Below are 24,912 nucleotides of genomic sequence, written 5' to 3'. Positions count from 1 at the left end.
CATTTGGTTAAGCATAGATTAAAAACATACCACATGCAAAGCCCTACACCATTTTCTCGGGCTATAGATTTAAAGGTGTGTCAAACACAACAGATTGGGTCCTTCTGTGGGGAGAATGGTAGAAAACAGGATTGAAGGAGCAAAATTAAAACCAAGGAGTCCTCATTGTTGGATAATAGGGAACCTGGGCACTAACGGGATATAATTAATTCAACTCTGCATCCAAAGTTTAAAGAAAAAGACCTTGTCTAGCAAATGAGGTCTGGTTAATACACCGTGAGGGCAACCACATTCTCCTGGCATGCTTGAACCCACTACTCAGAATACTGCACTGACTAAAACTCACCATGCCTTACTCAGTGTGGCATATTTGCTCTGTAAAAGAGAACTTTAAGCACTAACTCTGCCAGGGACTCAATTGAGTGTTGGGTCCTTTAGCAGATTTATTTAACCCCAACAGCCTGTGAGATAATAAACACCTCCATTTTACAGATTTAAAAAGCCAAGTCACTTTTCCAAGGTCACAAAGATAACTCAATGGATTTGAACTTCATGTTTAGCTTCATTTTCAGTATTATCAGTGCCTTCCTCTAAGCCACCTAACCTGAGAATTTCTCCTGAGATTTGACCCTGAGGTAGCCTTTCTAAAATGATACCTAAACATTTTACCTTTCCTCCTAGACTAACTGCACCACTGGAAACTGCATCAGAGTACAGAGTAGTCACTCTGTGCACTCATGTTTAGAAATATAAAACCTTTACGGCAAGCTATTGATGTTCTTTTTACTTAGCCTGGATTTAATGCAAGTGCCCAGAGATATTCACTACCTGCTGTGCCATGATACCTTCCATGAGTGACATTCAACTTTGCCCCTATATAAGCCTTTAAGCCCCCTTACATAGGTCCTAGTGCCATGACATGGTGAGTTACTCTGAAAGTTAAACTAAGTTTGGGGCACACAAGTCATTCCTGATTCCTCACATTACTCTGACAACCATAAATCATTTAAAGCTGAGGCGATGAAGCAACTGTCAGGCAGCAGTGCAAGTCCCAGGGTCCAGTAGACACAGGACCTACCTTGTGAAAACACAACCTTTCAACACTATTCAAAAATGACATCTGAAAACTCATATGATTCTAACTTTTATTATTAGGTCAGAACGAATGAAGTAGCAGCAAAAGGGTCTCTCCTGTGATCTGGCTTTCACTGGTCCTCAGGGCAAGGAGGAAACTTGAGCAGGAGATGATCGCTCAATCCCAGCAGACTCTCAGAATCTCACTTGAACCCGAAAGTGCATCTGCTTGGTGGCATTGTTCTTCATTCCTGTCTTCAGCATCCATTTTGATTTCATCCTTTGGACATACTGCATGTCTCGCTCTCGCATAAGAGCCGCTCCTATGATTGGAAGGCGGTTAAGAAATTAGGCAAAGGTCTGTTATCTGTGATCAGAGAAAATCCAACCTTGGCAGAGAATTCAAAAGGTTAGTTTGGGGTAACTAGGTTCTTGTATTTAAAACAGAGTTGCTAACTTGGGGTCTCTAAGCCATGGGCCTCAGGGGTCTCTGTGGACCCCAGAATTGCATACCAGAACTTTTGTATATATACATTTATCTGGGATTAGCATCTTTAGTTTTCATCATCGGGAAGAGTCTATAAGCCCAAAAGGCGAAGCCCCATTAATCAGAAAGGCAGAAGCTATATATCGAGTCAGACAATACTTCCTGCTAAGAGTAAGATGAAGCCAAGTCTCTGTCAGATTCAAGTGGCCACACAGCTCCCAAGTAGCCACAGTGAAGGAAACCACATATAGACACAGTGCCATTTCCAATGGATTTTAGTTGCCTAGAGCTTCCCAGGCGATCAGAAGGCAGCCCTCCTCTTATCTTCTCCACAGTCCTCAGTTGGATAAATGTTTTCCCTGAAGATCTAAGGATATAACCAGCTTCATCCAGCAGACACATCAGAATAGATGTAAAGAGTACCATACTGATGAGGTTTCAAAGCTCAACAATTGCAGTGGCATGCTTTACTCTTCTACTTTTGCTAAATTTTCTATGGGAAAATTACAAAAAAGGGGACTGATAGCTAACCTTGACTATGGGCATGCACTATATCACACATGCATGACATTCAACCCACTCAACTCTAAGAGGTAGGTCTTATTACTATCATCTCTGTTTTATAAATGAGGAAACAGAAGCTTATATTAATTAAATTACTCATGCTCATCATATAAGAACCTCTAAGTACATCACATAAGTCACGTCTGACTCCACAGCTCAAGCTATTAACCACTAGGATACTATCTAATTCCTCTGCGTAACCTCCAGGATAATTTCAACCTTTGGTGATTACTAAATAATTCTTTTTGTAACTATTATCTTCTGAAAAAGTTAATGGTATATAAAATCACTGTGCCAGGAATATGAAATTTCTAAGTCATAGCACTTTGGGCTTATTGCCTTAAACATATCAAGTGGTAATTGAAGTCCCTGGAGCCAAGACGTTAAGTTTGCCCTAGAGAGGATCCACAAGGACAACATAAATGGAAACAGCTTTCCCCAGACCCCTTCTAGAAATACAAGTTCTTAGACTGGTCTGTAGTTGTAAAGATCAATGTACCTGTGCTGCCAGTCCATCCCAGGGCTCTGTACTGCTGAAGAACTCGGCCCACGGCCTTCCGATTTTTGGCAACTGCCACAGCTCTTGACAAGCCAAATCGCTGTTTGTAGTATCTCATCAAGGAGCGATGACCCACTCTGGCACCTGTTTTTCAAAAGAGCAATACTGAAACACTGAGTTGGATAGTTTTTTCAAGGCAGAGCTATAAAGCAAGGGCTTTCCAAATCAGATCTTTTAGTATATCTAGATGGAAAATCGATGTACCAGAAGAAACAGTTGTTCTATCTACTAAAGAAAGATGAAGCAGCATGTAAAATAAAAATGAAAAAGTGAAAGAAAGAAAGCATGCAAGAAAAAGAAAACCAAACAACAGATTTTTTAAAAAGAAAATGGCAAGTCACTGTTAAGGGAAAAACTTAGCATTGTGTACTTACTTGCATACAATATGACTCCCAAAAAATTCACATAGAAACCCCTACTAATACAGATAATAGGGGCCTAGGAGATAAGAGATTTTTAGTGTTTTATATATATAAATAAATAAAAATTATACATATATATATATGGGAAGAAGATTAAGCACAGAGAGCAGTTCTGATGTTTGGGACTACAAGCCACAGTCAGGATCTAAAATAGAAATCAATCCACCTTTCTTTTGTTTAAACTCTCTATTGCAGTGATTCTCCAATGGGGATTTTATCTAGCAAGGGACATTTGGCACTGACTGAACACATTTTTGGTTGTTACAGCTAGAGGGGTACTACTGGCACCTAGTGGGTAGAGGCTAGAGATGCTATTAAACATCTTTAAACGCACAGGACAGCCCCCCATAACAAAGAATTATTTAGTCCAAAATGTCAATAGTGCCAAGGCTGAGTAACCCTGACCTAGTGCTTCCTAAATGATGGAAATCACCTGGTGAATTTGAATTTTAAAAGATGATTAAGCTGAATTCTGTCTATAGCTTTTGCTTATTTAGTAGGATCTGGTAAAACTATGTAAGTCAATCATGCTTTCAGAAATGAATTTCTAAACTTAATTTTCAAAGTATGTTGATGTCATTACAACACGATTGTATATCTCATTATCTCATAGGCCTACTAACTTGTAACAGAGTGAGAAAAAAGAAAACAGACTCTGTATATTTCAAATAAAAAAACTATGGGACGCGGCCAGGCGCGGTGGCTCACGCCTGTAAACCCAGCACTTTGGGAGGCCGAGGTGGGTGGATCACGAGGTCAAGAGATCGAGACCATCCTGGCTAATACGGTGAAACCCCATCTCTACTAAAAGTACAAAAAATTAGCCAGAGGTGGTGGTGGGCGCCTATAGTCGCAGCTACTCGGGAGGCTGAGGCAGAAGAATGGTGTGAACCGGGGAGGCGGAGCTTGCAGTGAGCCGAGATCGTACCACTGCACTCCAGCCTGGGCAACAGAGCAAGACTCCGTCTCCAGAAAAAAAAAAAAAAAATTATGGGACAAAGGTATTGGCCACCAACTGGAAATTCTGTAGCTGGAATAATAAAAACCTAAGGTAAGTAAAGATATCTACTGGAAGAACAATTCAAGTTTCTTAAGAGAGTGAGGCACATCTGATATATTAATCTAGGGGTGGCAAACTACAGCCAGAGAATCAAATCTGGCCAACCGCCTGTTTTGGTTTGTTTTGCTGCCACACAGCCATGCTCAACTGTGTAGGTATCATCTCTCGATGCTTTGGTGTTTGCTACAACAGCAGAGGTGGGAAGCTGCTGCAGGGACAGAATTGCACACAAAGCCTAAACGATCACCTCTGGCCCTTTCTAGGGAAAATGTCCCAACCCCTGTGTCATAGGTTCAAGGGAGATGACCTGAAGGGGGCTGGGATTAGAGATGACTAATTCCAGGCTCCCTCAGAGCAGTGGCTCTCCAAAGGTGGTCCCTAAGCCAGTGTCATCAGCATTACCTAAAAGCTTACTAAATACACACTATCCTTTCACAAGAATATTAATTAGAACAAAAGCAATCAAATATCTTCCCAGACAGACATAACCATGCAGATATTTAACAACAGTATATACATAAGGCATGAAAAAGCCATTTTCACTGAAAATGTTTGGTTATTTGGCCAGGTAGAACCCTGTGTACAGTTTCCAGGAAAGATTTATATTTACCTATGTAAAGTCATTTCTTTCAGAATCTTTTGTGTAAGAAGACCATGAACCAGATACTATAAATATTGTGGAAGTCTGTATTTGCTTTTAGGAACCAGACTTTTAATGTGCATAAGAAAATTATTTTGGTTATTTTAAGTCCCTATACCTGCCAAAATAACTGGAAAATAATTTGCTTGCTACACAGATATGGAAAAGTGGTTACTTTCAGTTGCTTGTTTTGTTATCATACTCAAGAGATGACAAAAAGAACCTTTCGATTCAAAGACATGGTCTTTGGATAGTAGTGTGGATAAAAACATTTTCCCTGAACCTGACTGTTTTGACAGCATAAGAGTTAACAAAGCTCTTGGACCACAAGAAATAAGGGAGATGTAGTTGATGGATAAAAACACAAGCTTAAATGGAGGGTCTACAGGAAATTCCAGCATTGTTTACTGTGATGTTATATTTATAACGTTAGGTCTGGACACTCCAGGTTTGCAAGGTGATAATGCTGGTCATTAGTACATAAGAATTCAATATATTTATATACTTAAGCAACATGTGGAAATACATCCTACAGCAGGTTGGCCTTTTAAAGCGTCCTTGAAATGGCTTCAATACTCAATGCCAAGGTTTCCAACAGCTGGTAAGAAGGAACTGAAAACAGCATTCAGAGCTCCCCCTGCCCTGTGCCAATGACAGTGACCACCTGATATTAGCACCACGTATGACGGGCTAAGGACAGCTACACTTGAAGGCCCTCATCAAGGAGAAGTATTTTCTAGAACACAGGGTGACTGCCCAATAAATAAGGGATTGGTTATGTCTAAGTCATGGTGAAGCACGCAACCTGTCCATCTAGCTTTTGACACAGCAGTAGCCAAAAGCTAGACCGTCCACTCCTTTTTTTCTTTTTTTGTTTTTAGAAGACAGCGTATTGTTCTGTCACCCAGGCTGGAGTGCACTGGCATGATCATGACTCACTGCAGCCTTGTGACTCTTGACTTCCTGGGCTCAAGTGATCCTCCTGCCTTAGCTGAGACTATAGGCACACACCATCACACCAGGCTAATGTCCACTCCTTCTTAACAAATGGCCTTACAATTTCTGACATCCAATTGAATGGGCCTTTCATACCAACTTACTCCAAAAGAGCTGAAGAGCAATGAAGGAAACCCAAAAAAAACCTTGCCAGACCACAATCTTCAAAATAAATGCTCACAGTGCCCTCTAGTGGATACTTTTTGTCATTGGTTTTGAGATAGCCTGCTTGATTTTACTGAAGTTCAATCTGAGTAATTAGATTTAGTGTCCCAGCAGCAGGGGGGAGACTCTTGTTACCCAGTAAATGGACAGGAGATGAGTTCAGGAAGCCTTCCCAGAGGGTTGAATCTAAATAAGTTGAATCTTACAAGAAAAGTAGGAATAAAAGAGGCACCACACATGCAAACGCCCAGAGGAAGAAAACTGTGTATGTGGGTGGGGTAGAGGAATAGCACTACACACCTGAGGGACCAGAAGCGAGAGAAACTCAGTTACCCTAAAGGCAATGGCTCCCAGTGGAGGAACTACAGAGAGTAAAGAAAATCTACTGGTGTTTTAGAAAGAATGTTTTGGTGGTCATGTGGAAACCAGATTAGAGATGACCAGACAGGAGGGTATAATGGTGACACAGATAGATTAATACAAAAAAAAAAAAATACTCAAAAGACATTTAGGAGTTACTAAGCCATCTGGATGTGGGAGAGGAAGATCTCTCTAAGATCTTTCTAAGGCTAGCTAAAGCCAAAAATGGGCTTGGTTTTGGCAGTCAAAATGGGTGTCTTTTTAGATACCTTAAAAAACTCAATCACCCAGGACAAAGCTGAGGATTCTTTATTTTTTGTAAGTTTCAAAAATGTAAAGTCTAGATGAAAACTTCTCTGAAACATCCTAGATTTCTCAAATAGATATGCTCACGTTATGCTAAGTTTTGTAATATATTGTGCTAAAGTAGATGCAAAATGAAGCAAACACTATAGTGATCCTACTACATGGCAGACACTGCTGTACTAGGATTGCCTTATTCAATTTACTTAAGGTCTATGGTTATCTGATTCTACCGTTTAAGAAGAAGAAGCTAAGGAGACAACAAGTTAAACATATAGTTCTGGAAAATAAGTTATTAAACATATTTCTGATGTTCTATATGGGTATTGTCATCAGAGAAAGACTAGAAAAGGTTCTCGGGGATTTAGGTTTTACTACTGTGTATTAGATAGGCCATAATAATATATTGCATTATAACCTTCTTATCACTGTAGAAAGAACTGTCATCTTCAAAATAGGTTCTGCCTGACCTTTCCTCCTATTGCCACACTCTAAAGCTGCTCTTGGCCTTACAAGGTTATCATTCTGAGCTAAAGATAGCCATCTGTACCTAAGCAGTGACATTCTATGTGGAAAGCCATAAGACAAGGCTGCTTCATTGCAGACCTCTCCACCAGCAGGGTGTGTTGTTCCTGCCTGCATCATTACTGCAAATCTCCCGAGGCAGTATACAGATATTGGAAAAAGGCTTTACTGATTAGGTATGTGATCCTGGTAAATTACTCAGCCTCTCTAAGCTTCATATGTAAAATGAAGATGCTGGAATCTAACTCATGTTGGCCTATAAAGACAAATACACCTGCCTGAATGTGCTAACTGCTCGGTAAATACCAGATATTAAGATCTTATTATCATCTCTACCTTTCCATCTCCTTTCATTTCTCAAACATATCTTCTGTAGCTTCTCCTTTTCTTATCAGTTAATCACGATTCTTTCTTCCTACACAATAAACAACCATGTATGCTTCTCATATTCATGGTTATTCTTCATCTTTTCATACTTCATGGTGGATAAATTTCCACCATGAGTCAGATACACCCACACCAAACTACCATTTGGAAGTCTGAGCAACAAAAGGAAACAGGAATCAGTTCAAAGAATAACAGTAAGATTACAATTAACAAGAGAAACCTAGACAGGACCAAAAAAATAAAAAATAAATAAAGAACAGAATAGAAAAGGTCTACATCTAAAAAAAAAAGAAAGAAAAAGAAAAAAGAAATGCCTCATCACACATTCTGAATCATAACCCAGAAATGAAAAAAACACTGATCAAATTTAAACAAAACAGGCAACTTAGAGCTGAGCAGCAACCTTCAGGGTTTACACCATACATGAGAACCCAAACATATACTTTAAGCTTATGGTCTATTTCCCTCAGTATGGAAGGTAATTGATGGAGATATGCTTCTCTCTCAATCCCACTGGCATTAAGCTATTTACTTTTGACAAATGCACTTACCAGAAGGCAGAATCAATTCCATGGTTTCATCGTCATATTCCAAGTTCTTTTCTGAGGGCAACTCCTCAGCCTCACTGGGGTCCTCCCCTTCCTTGTGATCTGGATAGCTACTCCTATAACAGAGAAATTGCACTAATAAATAGACTAGTATCTCAAATTGAACTAAAAGACATAAACTTCATTTGCAAATGTGGCAAACTTCCTAAGCTACCTAAAAGGGAGAGGGGAGGAAGCAGCTGTAGGAACTACAGTTAAAAGGTTTTGGGAGAAAACAACTCGTTAGCATTTTGTCTGTAGTAGAAGTGAGCAAATGATCTATAACAGAATTCTATTTGTTTTTCCCTAGAAAGGCTGCCTAACAGAGAAGAAAAGAAGGAGAACGTACAGCTGGACATGCAGCTATACTCAATTTAACCATTATGAAAATAAGTTATAGAACAGTGCTGTCCAACAGAACTCTGTGATGACAGAAAATGTTCTATCAATATGTCTTTGTGTCTGATACAGTAACTGCAGTCACATGAGCTTTCCAGAACAGAACTTTGAAATGCAGGTAGTCTGACTGAAGAACTGAATGTTTACATTTTTAATTAAACTTCCAATTTATTTAAATAGCTATATGGGTATACCCAGTAATTACTATATTGGACAGTGCAGGTCCACAAGAATCTCTGTATTCCTAAAAATGTTGACAAATGCTATTCATAGATACACATGAAAAAATAATTGGAAAAGTGTACATTAAATTATTAACAGTAAACCAGACAACCTAATAAGAAAATAGACAAAATACTTGATCAGATACCTCACAAAAAGATATCCAAATGGCCAATGAATACATAAAAAGGCTCTTGATTGCAGTAATCATCATCAGGGAGATGCAAATTAAAGCCACTACACACCCACCATAGTTGCTAAAATGAAAAACTCTCCCTCACTACAAGTGGGAGTATAGAAAACCACTTTGGAAAACAATTTGACAGTATTTTCTAAAATGGAACATATGTATATCCTCTGGCCCAACTCCTACATATACACACAACAGATAACCTATAAACATTTGCCAAAGACACATTAGAATGATGTGGCAGCATTGTTTATAACAGCCCCAAATTAGAAACCACTCAAATGTGTATCAACAGTAGACTAGATGTTGTGGAGCACTGAACAGAACACTCTGTAACAATAAGAACTCTCCACAGCTATATAAAATAGTATAAATGGGTCTCCCAAACATAAAGTTGAGCAAAAGAAGCCACACCCAAGAGTACATTCTTTGTGATTCCATTTAAATAAAGTATAAAAACAGGCAAAACCAATCTATGCAGCTGTAAGTCAGAATAGTAGTTACTCTTGGAGAAAGGAGGGGTAGTTTCTGGAAGGACACACAAGGGAAATGTCAGGGTATTATTAATATGCTGTTTCTTGATCTAGGTGCTAGTTATATTTAAAACTTCACTAAACTGAATCATGATATCACAAGTACGGTCATCCCTTGGTATCCATGGGGGATTGGTTCCAGGACCTCCCTAGGATACTAAAATTTGCAGATGTTCGAGTCCCTGATATAAAATGGTATAACATTTGCATATAACCTAAATCATTGCATACTTTAAATCATCTCTATATTACTTATAATACCTAATACATTGTAAATGCTATGTAAATAGTTGTTACACAGTACTAAATGTTTAGGGAATAATGACAAGAAAAATAAGTCTGTGCATGTTCAGTATGGACAAAATTTTTTCCGAATACTTTAGTTTGGATGCACGGATGGAGAATCTATGACTACAGAGGGCCAGCTGTATACACATATGCACTTTTCTGTAAGTTTATTCTTCAATAAAAAGTTTCAGGTCCAAAATAAGTAAACAAGTGAAATTATAGGTAATTTGTCATTTTTTAGCTGAGTGAATCCACATAAAATGCTTATTAGAACAGTGTCTGGCAGGTAAGCACTCCATAAACACTAGCTTTGTATGTAAAGGCTTTCTATTTTCCAAGTTTTCTTTATTAAGCATTATCAACTTTTTTTTTTTTCCTTTTTTTCCCCTAGAGACAGGGTCTCACTATGTCACCTAGCCTGGCCTGAAACTCCTGGCCTCTGGTGATCCTCTTACCTCAGCCTCCTAAGCAGCTGGTACTACAGGCTCATGCCACCACACTTGGCTAACTTTTATTTTTTTAAGAAAAACAAATCATTTAATATTCATTTTTAGGAAGAAAAGCTCATATAATTTCTCATTTCTAGGCACCAACAGAATAAAACTGTAAATGGAATGAAAAATACATCATTTGGACTAAGGGAGAACCATTTCCATCAGTTACATATTTTAATTCAAACTAACGGTTTAAGCAACACCCAGTAAAGAACAACAGTAACAACAACAAAAGGCTAGGGCTTGAAGCTTAGATTCTAGAAGGAGGAGACAATAAATAATATACAATACACACAATGGCAGTAGGGGATATAAGGAAAAATAAAACAGGATAAAAAGGATTGGGTAGGTGTTATTTTATGGAAGGTGGTCAAAAAAGGCCACCCTGAGAAGGTGAAATTTATGTCAATGCCTGCAAGAAGTGAAGGACAAGTCAAGTGAATATCTAAGCGAATAATACAAACAAATACAGCAGCAAATGCAAAGGTCCTGAGAAACACACTTGATGCATTAGAGGAATAGTTAGGAATCCAGACAGCAACTAATACAAAACCACAGGACCACAGCTGCTCCACATCAAGTGCAGGGCCCTGCAGGCCATTATACTTTGGCTTTTACTCTGAGTAGGATAGGTAGTCTTTGAAAGAATCTGAGCAGAGTTTGACCTCACTTAATGTTTTAAAAGGATCCCCCTAGTTACAGTTTTGAGAATAGAAAATAGCGGGTAGTAAGGATGTAAGTATGGAGACCAGGCAGCAGGAGGCTACTGCAGGAAGTCAGGCGAAAGACGATGGTGCCCTGGACCTGGGTAGTAGCAGTAGAAGTAGTGAGAAGCAGTCAGCCTCTGAAGATAGATAGTGCAAAAGTAGATAAAGCAGAATTTGGTGATCGATTCTAATGTAAGCATGAAAGAAAATAGAAGAATAAAGGAAGACTGCATGGCATTTGGCTTAAGTAACTAGAAGGACAGAGATGCCATTTACTTACAGAGAGCAGATTAGGATGCATAGCAGGAGTTGATTTTGGACAGGTTAAGTTAATGATCCCTTTTGGACACAAGTAGAAATATCGAGGAGGCAGCTGGATATCTTCAGTTTACAGCTGAGGGGAAGGCTATACTAGAGATATAAATGTGGGGGTCACGGGCCTACAGAAGATATTGAAATCTATGAGACTGTAGGATTCTGAATATAACCCCAGGATGAGAGACCAAGTGCTGGGCATTCCAAGCCTACTGCTGATGGCAGCCGCTTGACTATCCATGGTATTTGCTTTGACCACTCTGATTACAACATCAGTCAAAAGGTCATAAACACTGCTGTCTAAAAGGAAACTTGAGAGGGATAAATACTGAAAGAGGATGCTTCCCACCACCAGCAGACATTCATTGTTTCTCTACTGCCACAGCCTCTAATCCTCCCCTCTACCTCCACCCAGTCATGTCCACCAACTGCAAGTCTCCAGCTGCAAAATGAGAAATCAGGGAGAAAATGCAAAAGGAAGACTTAAAAGACTGAGACGTTTCTGACCACAGTATAACTTGGTCTATGCATGCCTGGCATGGTAATTATACACATCTGCTTATCTCCTGTGCTAGCTCACAGGAATTTTGACAACTAGTTGTTCACAAGTACTTAACATATATTTGCTAAATGACATACAAAATATTCAAGATTCTAGTTAGGGCCGGGCATGGTATCTCACACCTGTAATCCCAGCACTTTGGGAGACTGAGGCGGGTGGATCACTTGGGCCCAGGAGTTCAAGACCAGCCTGGGGTAACACGGCGAAACCCCATCTCCACAAAAAATACAAAAATTAGCAGGGCATATTGGTGCACACTAGCTGCTGGGGAGGCTGTGGTGGGAGGATCATCTGAGCTCAGGGAAGCTGAGGCTGCAGTAGGCCGTGATTGTGCCACTGTCCTCCAGCCTGGGTGACAGCAAAAATCTTTCTCAGAAAAAAAAAAAAGATTCTAGTTAGGGGTGAACCACCAATGGGGTAATCTCACCATCAGATGCCTGGTTTGGGCCTGGTTTAGCAATTGTCTCAACTCCTTCACGAGACAGCTGGTGATGCAAGGACTCTCCAGGAACCCAATATGTGAAACCTAATTTCTGTATCTCTGTTCAAGGGGTAACTGGCAAAACTGAACTCTTGATGATTTAACCAGAGCAAAAACAAAAACAAGTCAAACTTCAGTTTGGGTCTAAGGTCTTCTCTTTACTAGATATGTTAAACTCTGTTAAACTGAGTTTCTCAACTACAAAGAAAGAACTACCTAATACAGAGGTGTTATAAGTGTTATTAAGGATATGTTGTACAGTGCCAAACATATCCAGCACTGGCACACCTAATATCACTTCAAAGCAAATATGAACTCACTTTACTTCATATTACAAACTATGCTTACCTAAAATCATAGAAGTCTGCAAATTCCAAAGCAGCATCGCCATCTGTGAAGAGCTTACAGTGGCTTTTGTCATTCATATGTGCCTGTACAGCTTCTGTGGAGTAGAAGGACTTCCCTTTCTCGTTGCACCACAAGCAAATCTTGCCAACACCAACTTTCTCTCCTAGAAAAATAATGTAAGGAAAAAACATGAAAAAAGCTTTTTGAAACCAGATTAAATCTCACTATTTGTCACCAAAACTCAAAAATCATTCACAAAATAAGCAAGCAATTATATCAAAGATTGATGAAAAATGCAAAACTAATGTTCCCTTGAGACCAGTCCCCCAATAATGTGATTATTTCCTCATTGAAAGGAAAACTATTGTACTTACCCAAGTATTTAATCAGTCCCTTAATATCTGAAAGATATTCTATATCAGGAATAAAGAAACTGTGGACTTTGGTCATATGAGCCACATTCTTCATGAGCGAGCTGGAATGATGGGAACAAAATAAGCAGTCCGTGACAGGGATGGCACCAAGGGGTGGGCCTTCCCCAGCCTCTTCCTCCTCTGCATCCTGCTCCGCTGCATCGTCCATTGCTTCAGTATCCTCACATTCTAATTCTTCATCAGAATCAATATCTTCCCAATCTGCAAGCCAGAATTTTGAAATACAAAGTTTAAGAAAAGTAGTAGCAAGCAAAGATACCACAAAAATTCACATGAGGTGATACAGTCCTGTATTTGGAGAAACAGCCACACCCCAACTCCCAAGGACAACTCCTCTTTCAAGATCTCAATTTTAGCTATTTGTTTACCACAGACTCATCTGAATGGCCGTGAAATTCCTTAGTCTTTCTTTTCCAGGAAACAGGAGTCTTTTGTTTGTTTCTTGCCTATGCCTTACAGCACCTAGCCCAGTGCTGAACATATAGTTAGGGAGTCTCCTATCTGGCTGAATATTTTTATAAACTTCTAAAATAATGCCTCTATCTATTATTTCACAAAAGTACTATGGGGTGTGTGTATGTGCTGGGAGGGTGCTCTATGAACGGCTATGGTTTGAATGAATGCATGTTTCCCTCCCAAAATTCAAATGTTGAAACTTAATCATCATTGAAATGGCATTAAGAGGTGGGGCCTTTAGTGGGTGATTAGGTTAGGCAAGCACTAATCCCGAATGAATGGATTAGTGCGAGGGAACTGGCTAGCCCCTTTTTTGCCTTCTGCAAAATACATAATACCATGAGAAAACCATGAGAAAACTTCATCTATGGAACAGGCCCTCACCAGACACTGACTCTGCCAGCACCTTGATTTTGGACTTCCCAATTTCCAGAACTATGGGAAAATACATTTATGTTGTTCATAAATTACCCAGTCTCTAATACTTCGTTATAGCAGAGGGAACAGACTAAGATATGAACAACTACACCAGCACTGTTAATAAGATGTGGGATGAGGGAAGTAAGCAATAAATAGCTCATAAAGTCAAACAGGTGAGGCTGCTAGCTCCAGCTCCAAATTTCTGGCTGAGTTGGTTTTGATCCCCTCATTCTGTTTTACTCAACTAAATTAAGTGCAAAACCATCATAACTGGAAACCCACTAGAATCGCAAACTACACGGCAGCTGGTATAACGATAGCATGTCCTGTGCATATGTTAAAAGCCTCCTCATCCAAAACAGAGAAGGCATCAATTCATTCTCCAAATATGCATTAAGCACTTCTTTTTCCAGACAACGTTTTAGGCCTTGGAGAATGAATTGAGTGAACTGAACAGCCAAACCTGCTGGCCAGATAAGGCACTTCAGAAAGCGTCTAAACCACCTTCCCTCATCATTTTTACTTAAAAGCTCTCAAACACACACACACACCCATCTCGAGTATAAATCTGGAAACTTAAGCGGGGGCCAAGTTCCTCTTTACCCTCCCCGCCCAGACAGGGCCCTCACCGTCTGCATCCAGGTCCTCTTCCTCCTCCTCGCTGTCCTCCTCCTGCTGCTTTGCCAACTTCTTTGCCTGCTGTTCAAACCACTGGAGCCGGGGTGGTTTCTCGCTCGGGTCTCGGTTGTGGGTCCCACGGCCACCAGTACCCACGGCCACGACACTCCTGGCCTCCTTTGCAGGCACTGGGGGCGCCTTCTTGGGAGACATGGACGGCTGGGCCTTGATGGCCTGCTGGATGGCCGCGTTCATGGCATCCTTGTCCACACTGTCCACGCCCAGTCCTTTCTCCAAGTTCTTTTCATTCATCATCTCCACTTTCCGATTCACGGCCTGCACCGCCTTCTTCTCCAGCTCAACGTGCCGCCGGGACTTGAGGTGGTTCTCGTAGGCGTTGAAAGAGGCAAACTTCTTACTGCAAACGGTGCAGTAGGTGGCCGAGCCCTTGCTCTCCTCCTCCGCGACGGCCCGCTGCGCCCGCACTCGCTCCTGGAAGCCCTCGGCGGTCACTGGGGCCATGCTGGCCACCTTCCGCCGCAGGTTGTAGCGGTGCCAGTCCGTCTTATAGTGGGCCCGCTGCATGTCCGCGTCGCGGAACGCCACCCGGCAAGTTATACAAGTGTACGTCGCCATTGCCAGGCGAGAAATAAGAGCTGACCAAGCCAAACACCTGGTGATCAGCGCCCTGGCCCCACAAGACCCTCAGACCTTAACCCTACTCAGCTGCCAGGAAGAGCCACTCGACACGCCGACTTCCTGATTGTCACTGAGGAAACATCCGGTACACGTCGGAAGTTATTCACAACTAGACAGGAAACCCGCCTCTCAGGCTGTGGCCACGCCTCCGCCGCCGTGAGGCCCAGGAAGCTGAGGGAACGCAGTGGCTGAACGGGACCTGGGTCCGCTCAGTCAGCCCGAGTTGGCTGTTGATTGAGGGAGGTCGCGCCCTCCCAGTTACCTTCCCTGGTGGTTGTGCCGCTCGGTGTGACGCGGTCAAGGAGACGGCTACGCGAGAATGGGGGAGTGGGGCGCCCGAGGCTGCTCCCGGGCCCTGGGAAGCCCCCGATTAATGAATGGCCGGGTCAGCGACGCGAGGGTCGGGGTTTCTCTGAGGACCGCGCGCTGCACCTGCGGAGCCGGGTGAATGGATGTCGCGAGGGCAAGGGCTGCCCTTACCCCTCGGGGCCGACCTCGGAGCCCTCGCGGGTGGTTGGACCGCTTCCCCGGGAAACCGGAGAGGCCAGGCCGCAGGCTCGGGCTTTCTGAGGCGGCCCTTCCGGCGGAGGACACCGGCGGAATTTGAGTGCACAGAATGCGTGAGAGGAGCTCCCTGTAGACACACAGTCCAAGCCACGTATGTAATTCTAATAGTAGCCACATTTTTAAAGAGTAAAGAGAAATCGGTGAAACTGCTTTTAATAATGTGTTTAATTTAGCCCATCCTGTCATTTCAGCATGTAATCAGTCTAAAAGAATTAATGAGATCTTTTACGCTCTGTCGTTGGTTCTAAGTCTTGGAAATCCAGTGTGTGTTTTAGAGTTAACAGCCCGTCTCAATTTGGACTAGACCCGTGCCAGGTGCCCAGGTGGCTGTGTAGCCTCATGTATATCGGACAGCAAAGTTCTGTAGAAAAGAACTTCAGGCCAGGCGCGATGGCTCACGCCTGTAATCCCAGCAATTTGGGAGGCCGAGGCGGGTGGATCATCTGAGGTCAGGGGTTCAAGACCACCCTGGCCAACGTGGCGAAACCCAGTCTCTGCTAAAAAATACAAAAATTAGTCCCGGCGCAGTGGCGCGGACCTGTAATCCCAGCTACTTGGGAGTTTGAGGCAGGAGAATCGTTTGAACCCGGGAGGCGTAGGTTGTGGTGAGCCGAGATCGCGCCACTGCACTCCAGCCTGGGCAACAAAGCAAGATTCCGTCTCAAAAGAAAAAGAAAACGTGAACTTCAAATGCTTGGGGAGGTCATAGATTTCATCCACACAGCCTAGTTGAACCAGAGTCAGCCTTGTTACAGAGTCGAATGTTGCATGCTCAGAATCCAAGCTGCCAATAGAAAACCAAAAGAAGATGGCGCTTTTAAAAACCTTCCAGTGGCTTCCCTTGACTCAGTCAAACACCTTACTTTTTATTCTGCCAGGCTCTACCCTTCCCTCTGATGTCCTGCCACACCCCCTTCTCTACTCTGCTCATCCTATTTGAGTCTCAATGACACATTTGACGTTCTTCTAACAAGCACTTTAGTTGGTACTAAGTCAGAAATCCATTACTCTTCTGCTTGGAACATCCTTTTGCTGGTTTGCTCCCTTATTTTGTGGATCTCTGCCCAAATGCCTTTGTAAGAGAGGCTTATCCAAATCCACTTACCAAAAATAGTGCCTACCTTCCTAAGTCCTTACCAGGCATAACTTTTCACTAGCACTGTATTAGTTATCTACTACTCTGTATTAAATTACCCCTCGATTTAGCATCAAGCTTTATTTCAGTTTCTGTATGTCAGGCATTTGAGTGACTTAGCTGAGTGGTTCTAAGATCTCCTAAAAGGTTGCAGTGAACATGCTGTCCAGGGCTAAAGTCATCTGAAAGTCTGACTGTATTTGACTGTGGCTGGAGAATCTCCCTTAAAGATGGTTCATTTACATAGCTGATAGCAAGAGGTTTTGGTTCCTTGACAAGTAGGCCTCTCCATAGGGCTGCTTGAGTGCAGCGGAAAGCCACATGAAATTCATAGACCTAGCCTTGGAAGTCACACACAGTCGTTTCCACAAGGTGTTGTTACTTATGCAGGTCAGCCCTATTTAACGTAAGAAGGGCTTACATAAGGGCATGAATACCAGGAAGTGGGAAGTGGGGGGCAGGGTGGCTTTAAGGGATCATTGGGAGATCAGCTACCACTAGCATTTGTTGTTTGTCACTGATTTCCCAGGCTTAGCTCTGGATCCCAGGAAACCCCTCAGTCTTGGGCACACCAGGATGTCTAGTCACACTGCATGTTAGTCATCTGCGTCTAGATAGAACATAAGCTCCATGACAGCAAGCACTCCTTTGTTGTATACCCTAATGCTATAACAGTGCCAGCGGATCAACTGTTCAGTATTTGTTAAATGAATCTTTTGCGGTGCAAAAGTTAAGTCAGATGGTGATTTTTATTTCTGAAAACTTACTTTGAAATTATCAGTATCTTTTAAAATAGCTGAGCCATCTGGATACTCACTTTGAGAAATGTAGCTAGTATTAGTTGTTAACTGGAATAAGCAAAGCAGATTTTGAAAACACTATTTTCAAGCTTCCCTAAAAAGTAAAGCAGAAGATGGCTATAAAAGTAAAGAACTTCTGGTTTTACTTTTGCCCATTATCATTCTTATATGGCTCTTCCAGCATGTTCTTCAGGTCATTATTTCCTCCCTGCCTCCTCTAATCTATTTTCATGATCCTCCAATTTCAGCATCATTGAACTCTCCAGTTTCTTTACTTTTCTTCTTTAAAGGGGTATTGTTTCCTCCGCCATACTAATTTTCCAATGTACTGTTCTTCTGCAGTCTCCAGGATAACCTTACTGTTTCCCTGTAGCCCCCTCTACAGTAAATACAGGTAATCAGTAATTTTCCTTAGCAGTTTTTTCGTATGTCACTTTTTCTGTTCAAGAATAGTTGTCTGATGCCCATAAGATAAAGTTTAAATTCCTTTCGTGGCTTTCATATCTCCATAGTCTCTCCCACATGCTACATATTTTTTGTAATATTCTACTGGTTCTAAATTAAGGCATTCCTACTCTCAATAAGTTTTTTTATGACTTCTTAGGGATGATAAAAAATATTTACAGTTAACTAGCTGGATCTAGTACAATGAAATATAAAGGGCTAATAAGTCTTTAGGATAGAGAAATCTCATGCCCTTAGAGAGATCAGAAAAGTTTTCATTAAGGAGTAGACATTTCAGATGGGTCCTAAAGGAGAAGATTGAGGACTCTGCAAGTGGAAAGGGAGGTGGAACAGGTAGAAGAAATACTGTGGAGGGAGAAAGATCAAGGACATATTTATGAAGAGTGTGTCTAGGTTGCATGAAGCTTAGGATACAAACAAGGGAAAATGAGACTAGAGAGAGCCACGATATCATTGGCAAAAGACTGGATTCTTGTGTTTACTGTTCATGCTTCCTTTGGTGGATAGTCACAAAATGTTTCAGCTTATATGGCATCAGGAATGGATGTGGGCCTTGAGTAGATCCAGCAGCAGTATCTGGAACTAATTGGAGAAAAAACAAAAGAGTAGGTCTACAGCCAATACCTCCTTGGTAAATGCAAGGGACTGTTGAGTAAAATCTCTGCAGCACATCCTCAGCACTCTTAATGTGTCTAACCTCTGCTGACAGTACTGCTATCAAAAAAAATTACCAAATTGATCACTCTGAGGAATTTAAACTAAGATCACTGATATAGTTTGGATGTTGTCCCCACTCATATCTCATGTCAAAATGTAATCCCAATGTTGGAAGCAGGGCCTGGTGGGAGTGACTGGATCATGGGTGTGAATTTCTCTTGAATGGTTCAGCACCATCCCCTTGGTGCTGTTCCTGCGACAGTGAGTTCTCTCAAGGTGTGGTTGTTTAAAAGTGTGTATCACCTCCCCCCTTGCTCTCTCTTGCTTCTGATTTTGGCATGTGAACTGCCTGCTCCCACTTTGCCTTCTGCCTTGAGTAAAAGCTCCCTGAGGTCTCTCCAGAAGCAGAGGCCACCATGCTTTCTGTACAGCCTGCAGAACCCTGAGCCAATTAAATCTCATATAAATTACCCAGTCTCAGGTATTTCTTTATAGCAATATGAGAATGGAGTAATACAACCACCTATGATAAAGAAAATTAATTTGAAAGTATTGAAAATTAGAATTCCTTCTGTATATCATGACATAGCCCTTAAAATAGTTCACGTAATTCTCAAACTACTAGAGTTATGGTGCACACTGTAACAGTGACAGTACACACAGTAACATGGTTCTTGTTTCAGTCTTGGAAGACTTTGGGATATTCATCCTTGATAATTACATGATTTAAAATAAAAGCTAATAAAGTTGCCTTCAAGTCAGTTTGTATGCCGATCACAATATTCTCTTGTGACAAAATTACTGCCGTTCACATTCCTATATTGCAGTGGCACCTTGGTTTTTAAAAGGAAGGCTACAAAGGGGATTGGGTTGGTTGAGGGTAACCTTTGGTGGGGGTAGCAAATACTGAAATATAAAAACTAACGTACACTTATCACATGGTTTACAGTTTCTGTGAATGCTGTGTTCATGAAAACGTTAAGTCCTGTGAGAGATTTTCAATCCCCAATTGTCTTGGCTATCTACATATGCAAAGTCTTCTCTTAATTTAGTAAGGAATTGAAATTTACAGCAAAGCCTGTTTACACAGCATTTAAAACAGTATAGTTCAACTGGTTTCTGCAGTCTTTGAAAACAGAAAAATATATATAAAATAAAATCAGTATTAAATACTTAGTGAAATTCTATTAAACTACTTAAAATTATGATCGCTGTTAATGTATCAAAAAACGAAACCAATATACTAGTATGATACATTAGAAAGAGAATAGGCTTTGGGGTCCGGCTGGCTTTTTCCCTGACTAGCTATGTGACCTTGGACAATTTATTTACCCTGATCTTTGGCAAAATGTTCTTAATACCACTTAACTGTAGAGTCATGAGGATTAAACAGGATCCTGTTTTCTATGTCTTAGATCAAGAGTTCGCATACTTTTCCCGTAAAGGGCCAGAGAGTAAATATGGTTTGTAGGCCTGGGTTCTCTGTCACAACTAATCAGCTTCATTGTTATAGCATAAAAGCAGCCATAGACAATACATAAACAAATGAGCATAGCTGTGTTCTAATTAAACATTATTCACAGATGCTGAAAATTGATTTTCATTTATTCTATGTCACAAAATAGTCTTCTGATTTTTTTCAACTACTTCAAGATGTAAAAAATCATTCTTAGCTTGCAGCCCCTACAAAAACAGGTAGCAGGCCAGATTTGGCCCATGGGCCATAGTCTGCCAACCCTAGCCTTAAGACACTTAATCCTTGTAACACTCTGTGAAGTAAATGGTACTATATTTTTATTTTGTAGATGAGGTAAATAGGTATGGAGTTACTAGGTGACTTTCTCAGAGTCCCATAGCTAGTAGGTGTTATAACCATAAAAATTACTATTATAGAACCTTACGCTTGGTCCACAGAATCAACTGAAATAGTAGACATTTTTGCAACACTTCCATCCATTAATTCTACAAGGATTTCTTGCACTATGAGGCTGATACAGTGCTAGACCCATTAAAAGAACCTTATGGTTCTTGTAAGCTGTTCCTTGTTGATTGCCTCTGTTTTAATGTTTAAAAGAATAGCTCAGTTGAAACATAGGCAGGAAAAAAATCAGTATCTTGGTTTTATGCAGCCTTTCCACACACAAACCTGCCCCCAACGTGCTTCAGATACTTTTTTTCATTCACTCTCTAAACATCTGTGTGTGATAAGGTAAGTATTAACTTCCCTATTTAATGTTTGGGGAAACAGGATGGGGCTTGGGGATGTTGTATGACTTTGACACTGTGTCTTAGAGCCATAATATTAACATCAGAACCAGAACTCATATTTTCAACATCTTTCTTAGTACAAATGCTACAGTGGAAATGGAGGAATAATACACAGAAATATAGCTCTGCGGCTTTCTAATTTCATCATGATACAAATGATCTAAGACAACAGTAGTTCAGTAAAGGTTTTCAGAATAATTTCCTATCTTGCAGTGAACACAGCTGGAGCAGTGTAAAGAAGTATACCCATCTAGATTATTAAAAGTTTTCCTAGTATTTTATTAAACTGGGATGCAGGCAGTTAAAAAAAATCCCTTTTGAAGCTATGTAGGGTAAGAAAAAAACAAAGGTATTTCAGAATGAGAATATTCAAGCCTGGATTGATCTTCCAAAGCGACCTTCAACTTCTTGAGCACTGCTTTATTGCTTCAGATTAAAATACATTCTCAGTGTATGCTATTGTCATTGTGTGATTTTGCTCAGTACTTTCTACAGGAAGTAAGCAAAACTTTTCTACAGCTTTCAGTTTTAAAAATATATATCCATAGTTCACATCTTAAGTACTTCAGTCCACTTAGATTTTACAAACCACTCATTATCAGTTCTTTCAGATGTTGGGGAAATATTGCTATTTATATTCTCATAGTAAAGGGCATGCAGTCCTCTACTACACTGGATCAATCACAGATGAAATGTATCTGCTACTTCATCTTTCAAAACCAGAAATAATGACCCCCACCACCACCAAAACACACATATACACAAACGAGAACCTTCAACATCCTTGTGTTTGTTTGAATTAATAGTTGTGAGAAAGTACCATTATTGTATTGTGTAAGTAAGTGTGTAGTCACACAGTCATACACAAATAATATTAAAATTCATACATAGCTATAATGCTGCTGTCCCTAGAGAGCTGGCATGTCTCCTCGATGGTGGTGAGAGCACATTTTTCTACCTACCAACTTCCTCCCATCCTTACACCCCTTTTAATTTGTAGTTATTAACATTTTATTCTCGATTTATTGTTCATACCATCACAGATTTATCAGCCCTTGAGTTCATCTTCCTGTAAGGTCACCTAGTGACTTATATTCTTTAATTACTTGGATTATTTAACTTTTTTTCTCCTCAGTGAAGAAATGGAAATGACCTTTAACTTTTCTACTTTATAACCAAGAATATTGTTTTCAAGAAAGAAACATAACACATAAAAAAGAATACTGGTAACGACTATTTTATAAATATGTAACTGTATTTTTCTTCCTGTCCAGAAACTGTTATTGAATAAAATTCAGGTATATTCCTCCAAAACCCACACAGTTCAGAGATTTTCAAACACCAGGTTTCCATTTGTATTAAAATTGGCAAGATAATGAAGGCACAGGCTCACTTTGTATCAATAAAGGACATCAAACACAGTCATGAGGCACTAATAACATAAGCAATCACAAAAAGCAAGTGTTCAAAGTCTTCAGTAATTCTTCTCCCTTTAACATTTGGCAAAACTCAGTCCAGATATTTTAATACCTCAGAAAGAAAAAATAAGTAAGAGTAGCTACATTAAAATGTCAGATTACTTATAATTAGTCTTTAGAAATAATATAAGGGATAAAATGAAAGGAAGAGAACACAGATTTCCTATATTCTTGGATTATCCTTCCTTTCTGAGGGTCTCAGATGTCTCCATGCATCTGCCAAAATGCCAGCTGTACCTGAAGATTTAAGATTTTTGGTAGTTGCTGGCATGGTCCCTCGACACTTAAAAGTTTATATCACAAAAACAAAACTAGCTTGGTTTCAGCTCTTTAGTCCTTTGTTAAAAACCATAAATCAAATTTGGTTATTTAAAAGTGATCTTAAAAAGTTTAAAGGAAAATATATATATTCTATCTTCCCAATAAGAAACAGATTTCATATTTATACTTAAGTGGCAAATAAATATATTTTAAAGCCAAGCAAGTTCCTCTCCTCTATACAGACTAAGAAAACAGAGTTATTATATCTTTATTGCTGATAATCACATCACTCATATCAAGAACTAGTTTCACAATTTTAGGAGACCTTTTTCATGACATAATATAAAAGATAAGGGTCGAACTTCAGTCTGAGCAGGCAGAATAGAGCTGTGCTCCCAACATCCCTATCACAAACATATGACGAATGAACAACAAAACAACTGAATCTGTTTACGTCATAACCATTGTCTATGTGATACACAACTGCTTGCTTTCTATGGGTTAATACCACCCAGTGCAAGACTAGAGATGGCAGTCAATGGAGCATGCTGCTTTACAAATAAGCCTAAGTCTACAACTGCAGAAATAACATGGAAATGTTTCAGTCTATCCAGAGTACTTAAATATACTTTTAAACTTTTCCTAAGAAATTAATTTTGATAGTATTTCCCAAGTCCTTCAACTAAGATACCTTGATAATTTCGGTCTTTTTTACATCAAAATCTATCAGTTGAAAAAAAAAATTTCCAGGTATTAGGAATAAGGAAGCTGATAACAGCATGTTTTCACAATTAATTGTTAATATTTTTCAATAAGTTACAATAAATGTTTTGCATGCTTGAAAAACTGTAAAGAAAAAGAATATAGGAGGATTTTAATAGTTTGGTTTTTGGTTTTTTTTTGCTTTAAAAACAACCGCTAATATTTATCTCTGACAACACAGTGGTGTGTATAAAGTTCATTTCCATGCTTGTTACACAAAAATAACGATCAGAAATACCAATCTATCAGTGTCAGCTGTTATATATACAATTAATTCACTGCAGGAGGGAAAATAAAACAAATCTAAAGTAATCATTAAAGCTTACAGTTCAAATTTTTTTTCCCTTTTTTTTTTTCTTGTTTGAAATTTTTTTGGTGTTTTTTGTGCTCTGTTGCAAGCTAATTCCTAGATTAATGGCCTCCAAGTAGATTTGAAAGGAAACCCGAAGACTTCTTATTCTGCTGTGCTTCTGCTTCCTGGTCTTGTGTAAGTCCCAATTCACTCTCAATTTGATCCAGCTCTGACTGGTCAAGTAGTTCAAAGTCATCACCTTCTTCAGTGTCTGTGTCCTCTTCTGGGGTGGGGGCAGCCTGAGAAAGTGCTTGCTGCACACCCTCTAACTGGTCTTTGATAGCTGCAGTCACTGCAGCTGTGATGACATCCCCAGCCAGGTTGCTCATCAAGTGAAAGGTTTGGTCACTGTTCAGAGGAAGGGTGAGACCAGCTGCTGATTGCGTCTCTTTGCTTGGTCTGTGACTACTGTCCAACCATTCCTTCTTTCTCTTGAGCTCAGTGGGCAAACCAAGACTTACTTCATCTTCGTCATTTGTTCCCATGCCATTTTCTAGAGATGGAAAATCTGAAAGATCTCTAGAGAAAACTTCCTCACTAGGTCGGTCAAGATCTGTGAAATGGATAACAGGAGTTCAGACTTAAGCACCATAACAAGTTTCAAATAAAAGTGCTGTCTAAAGATACCTGACTTTAATCTGAACCTTCTGGCAACCCTGGCATTCATCTAGCCTCCTGGGTCAACGTGAATCAATTTAACCACATACTGAACTCCTCCTAATCCTGCAACACTCTTTCTCCACAGGGACACAAATACTACACATCCCTCTCCGTATTTAGCTTTCCTCTTAAGCACAAAACGGTGTATTTACTGACTTAACATTCACCTTTGTCTGATATTAGCTTAAGGTTTTGACTAAAGTTTAAGCATT

General features: G+C 40.2%; 2 protein-coding genes across 4 annotated transcripts in view; both read right to left on the bottom strand.

The window, feature by feature from the left end:
- Positions 1 to 1,131: 1,131 nt before the first annotated feature.
- Positions 1,132 to 15,411, bottom strand: ZNF622 (zinc finger protein 622). The gene is made up of 6 exons (XM_055246113.2): positions 14,608 to 15,411; positions 13,043 to 13,303; positions 12,669 to 12,831; positions 8,094 to 8,206; positions 2,625 to 2,768; positions 1,132 to 1,397 (listed from the first exon to the last, which is right to left on the bottom strand). Exons 1-6 carry the CDS (start codon positions 15,230 to 15,232, stop codon positions 1,270 to 1,272), a joined length of 1,434 nt encoding a protein of 477 aa, XP_055102088.1. The 5' UTR covers positions 15,233 to 15,411; the 3' UTR covers positions 1,132 to 1,269.
- Positions 15,412 to 22,423: 7,012 nt separating this feature from the next.
- RETREG1 (reticulophagy regulator 1) overlaps positions 22,424 to 24,912 on the bottom strand; it is a 144,108-nt gene continuing 141,619 nt past the window's right edge. For all 3 annotated transcript variants that reach the window (XM_055246104.2, XM_063619574.1, XM_055246105.2), the window contains one exon: positions 22,424 to 24,593. In XM_055246104.2, the coding sequence (XP_055102079.1) occupies positions 24,100 to 24,593 (494 nt within the window). In that variant the 3' untranslated portion in view covers positions 22,424 to 24,099. The remainder of the gene's footprint in view (positions 24,594 to 24,912) is intronic.

Source organism: Symphalangus syndactylus, chromosome 16, assembly GCF_028878055.3.
Source record: "Symphalangus syndactylus isolate Jambi chromosome 16, NHGRI_mSymSyn1-v2.1_pri, whole genome shotgun sequence".
NCBI classification, from domain to species: domain Eukaryota; kingdom Metazoa; phylum Chordata; class Mammalia; order Primates; family Hylobatidae; genus Symphalangus; species Symphalangus syndactylus.
The sequence above is the reverse complement of the archived record's forward strand: the minus strand, read 5'-3'. Positions and strand labels throughout refer to the sequence as shown.

Coding starts and splice junctions, on each gene's coding strand:
- ZNF622 (XM_055246113.2), bottom strand. CDS start 15,232: ATGGCGACGTACACTTGTATAACTTGCCGGGTGGCGTTCCGCGACGCG. Junction 8,207..12,668: donor GCAGACTTCTATGATTTTAG/GTAAGCATAGTT, acceptor TCTCTGTTATAG/GAGTAGCTATCCAGATCACA. Junction 1,398..2,624: donor GGGATGGACTGGCAGCACAG/GTACATTGATCT, acceptor TTCCAATCATAG/GAGCGGCTCTTATGCGAGAG.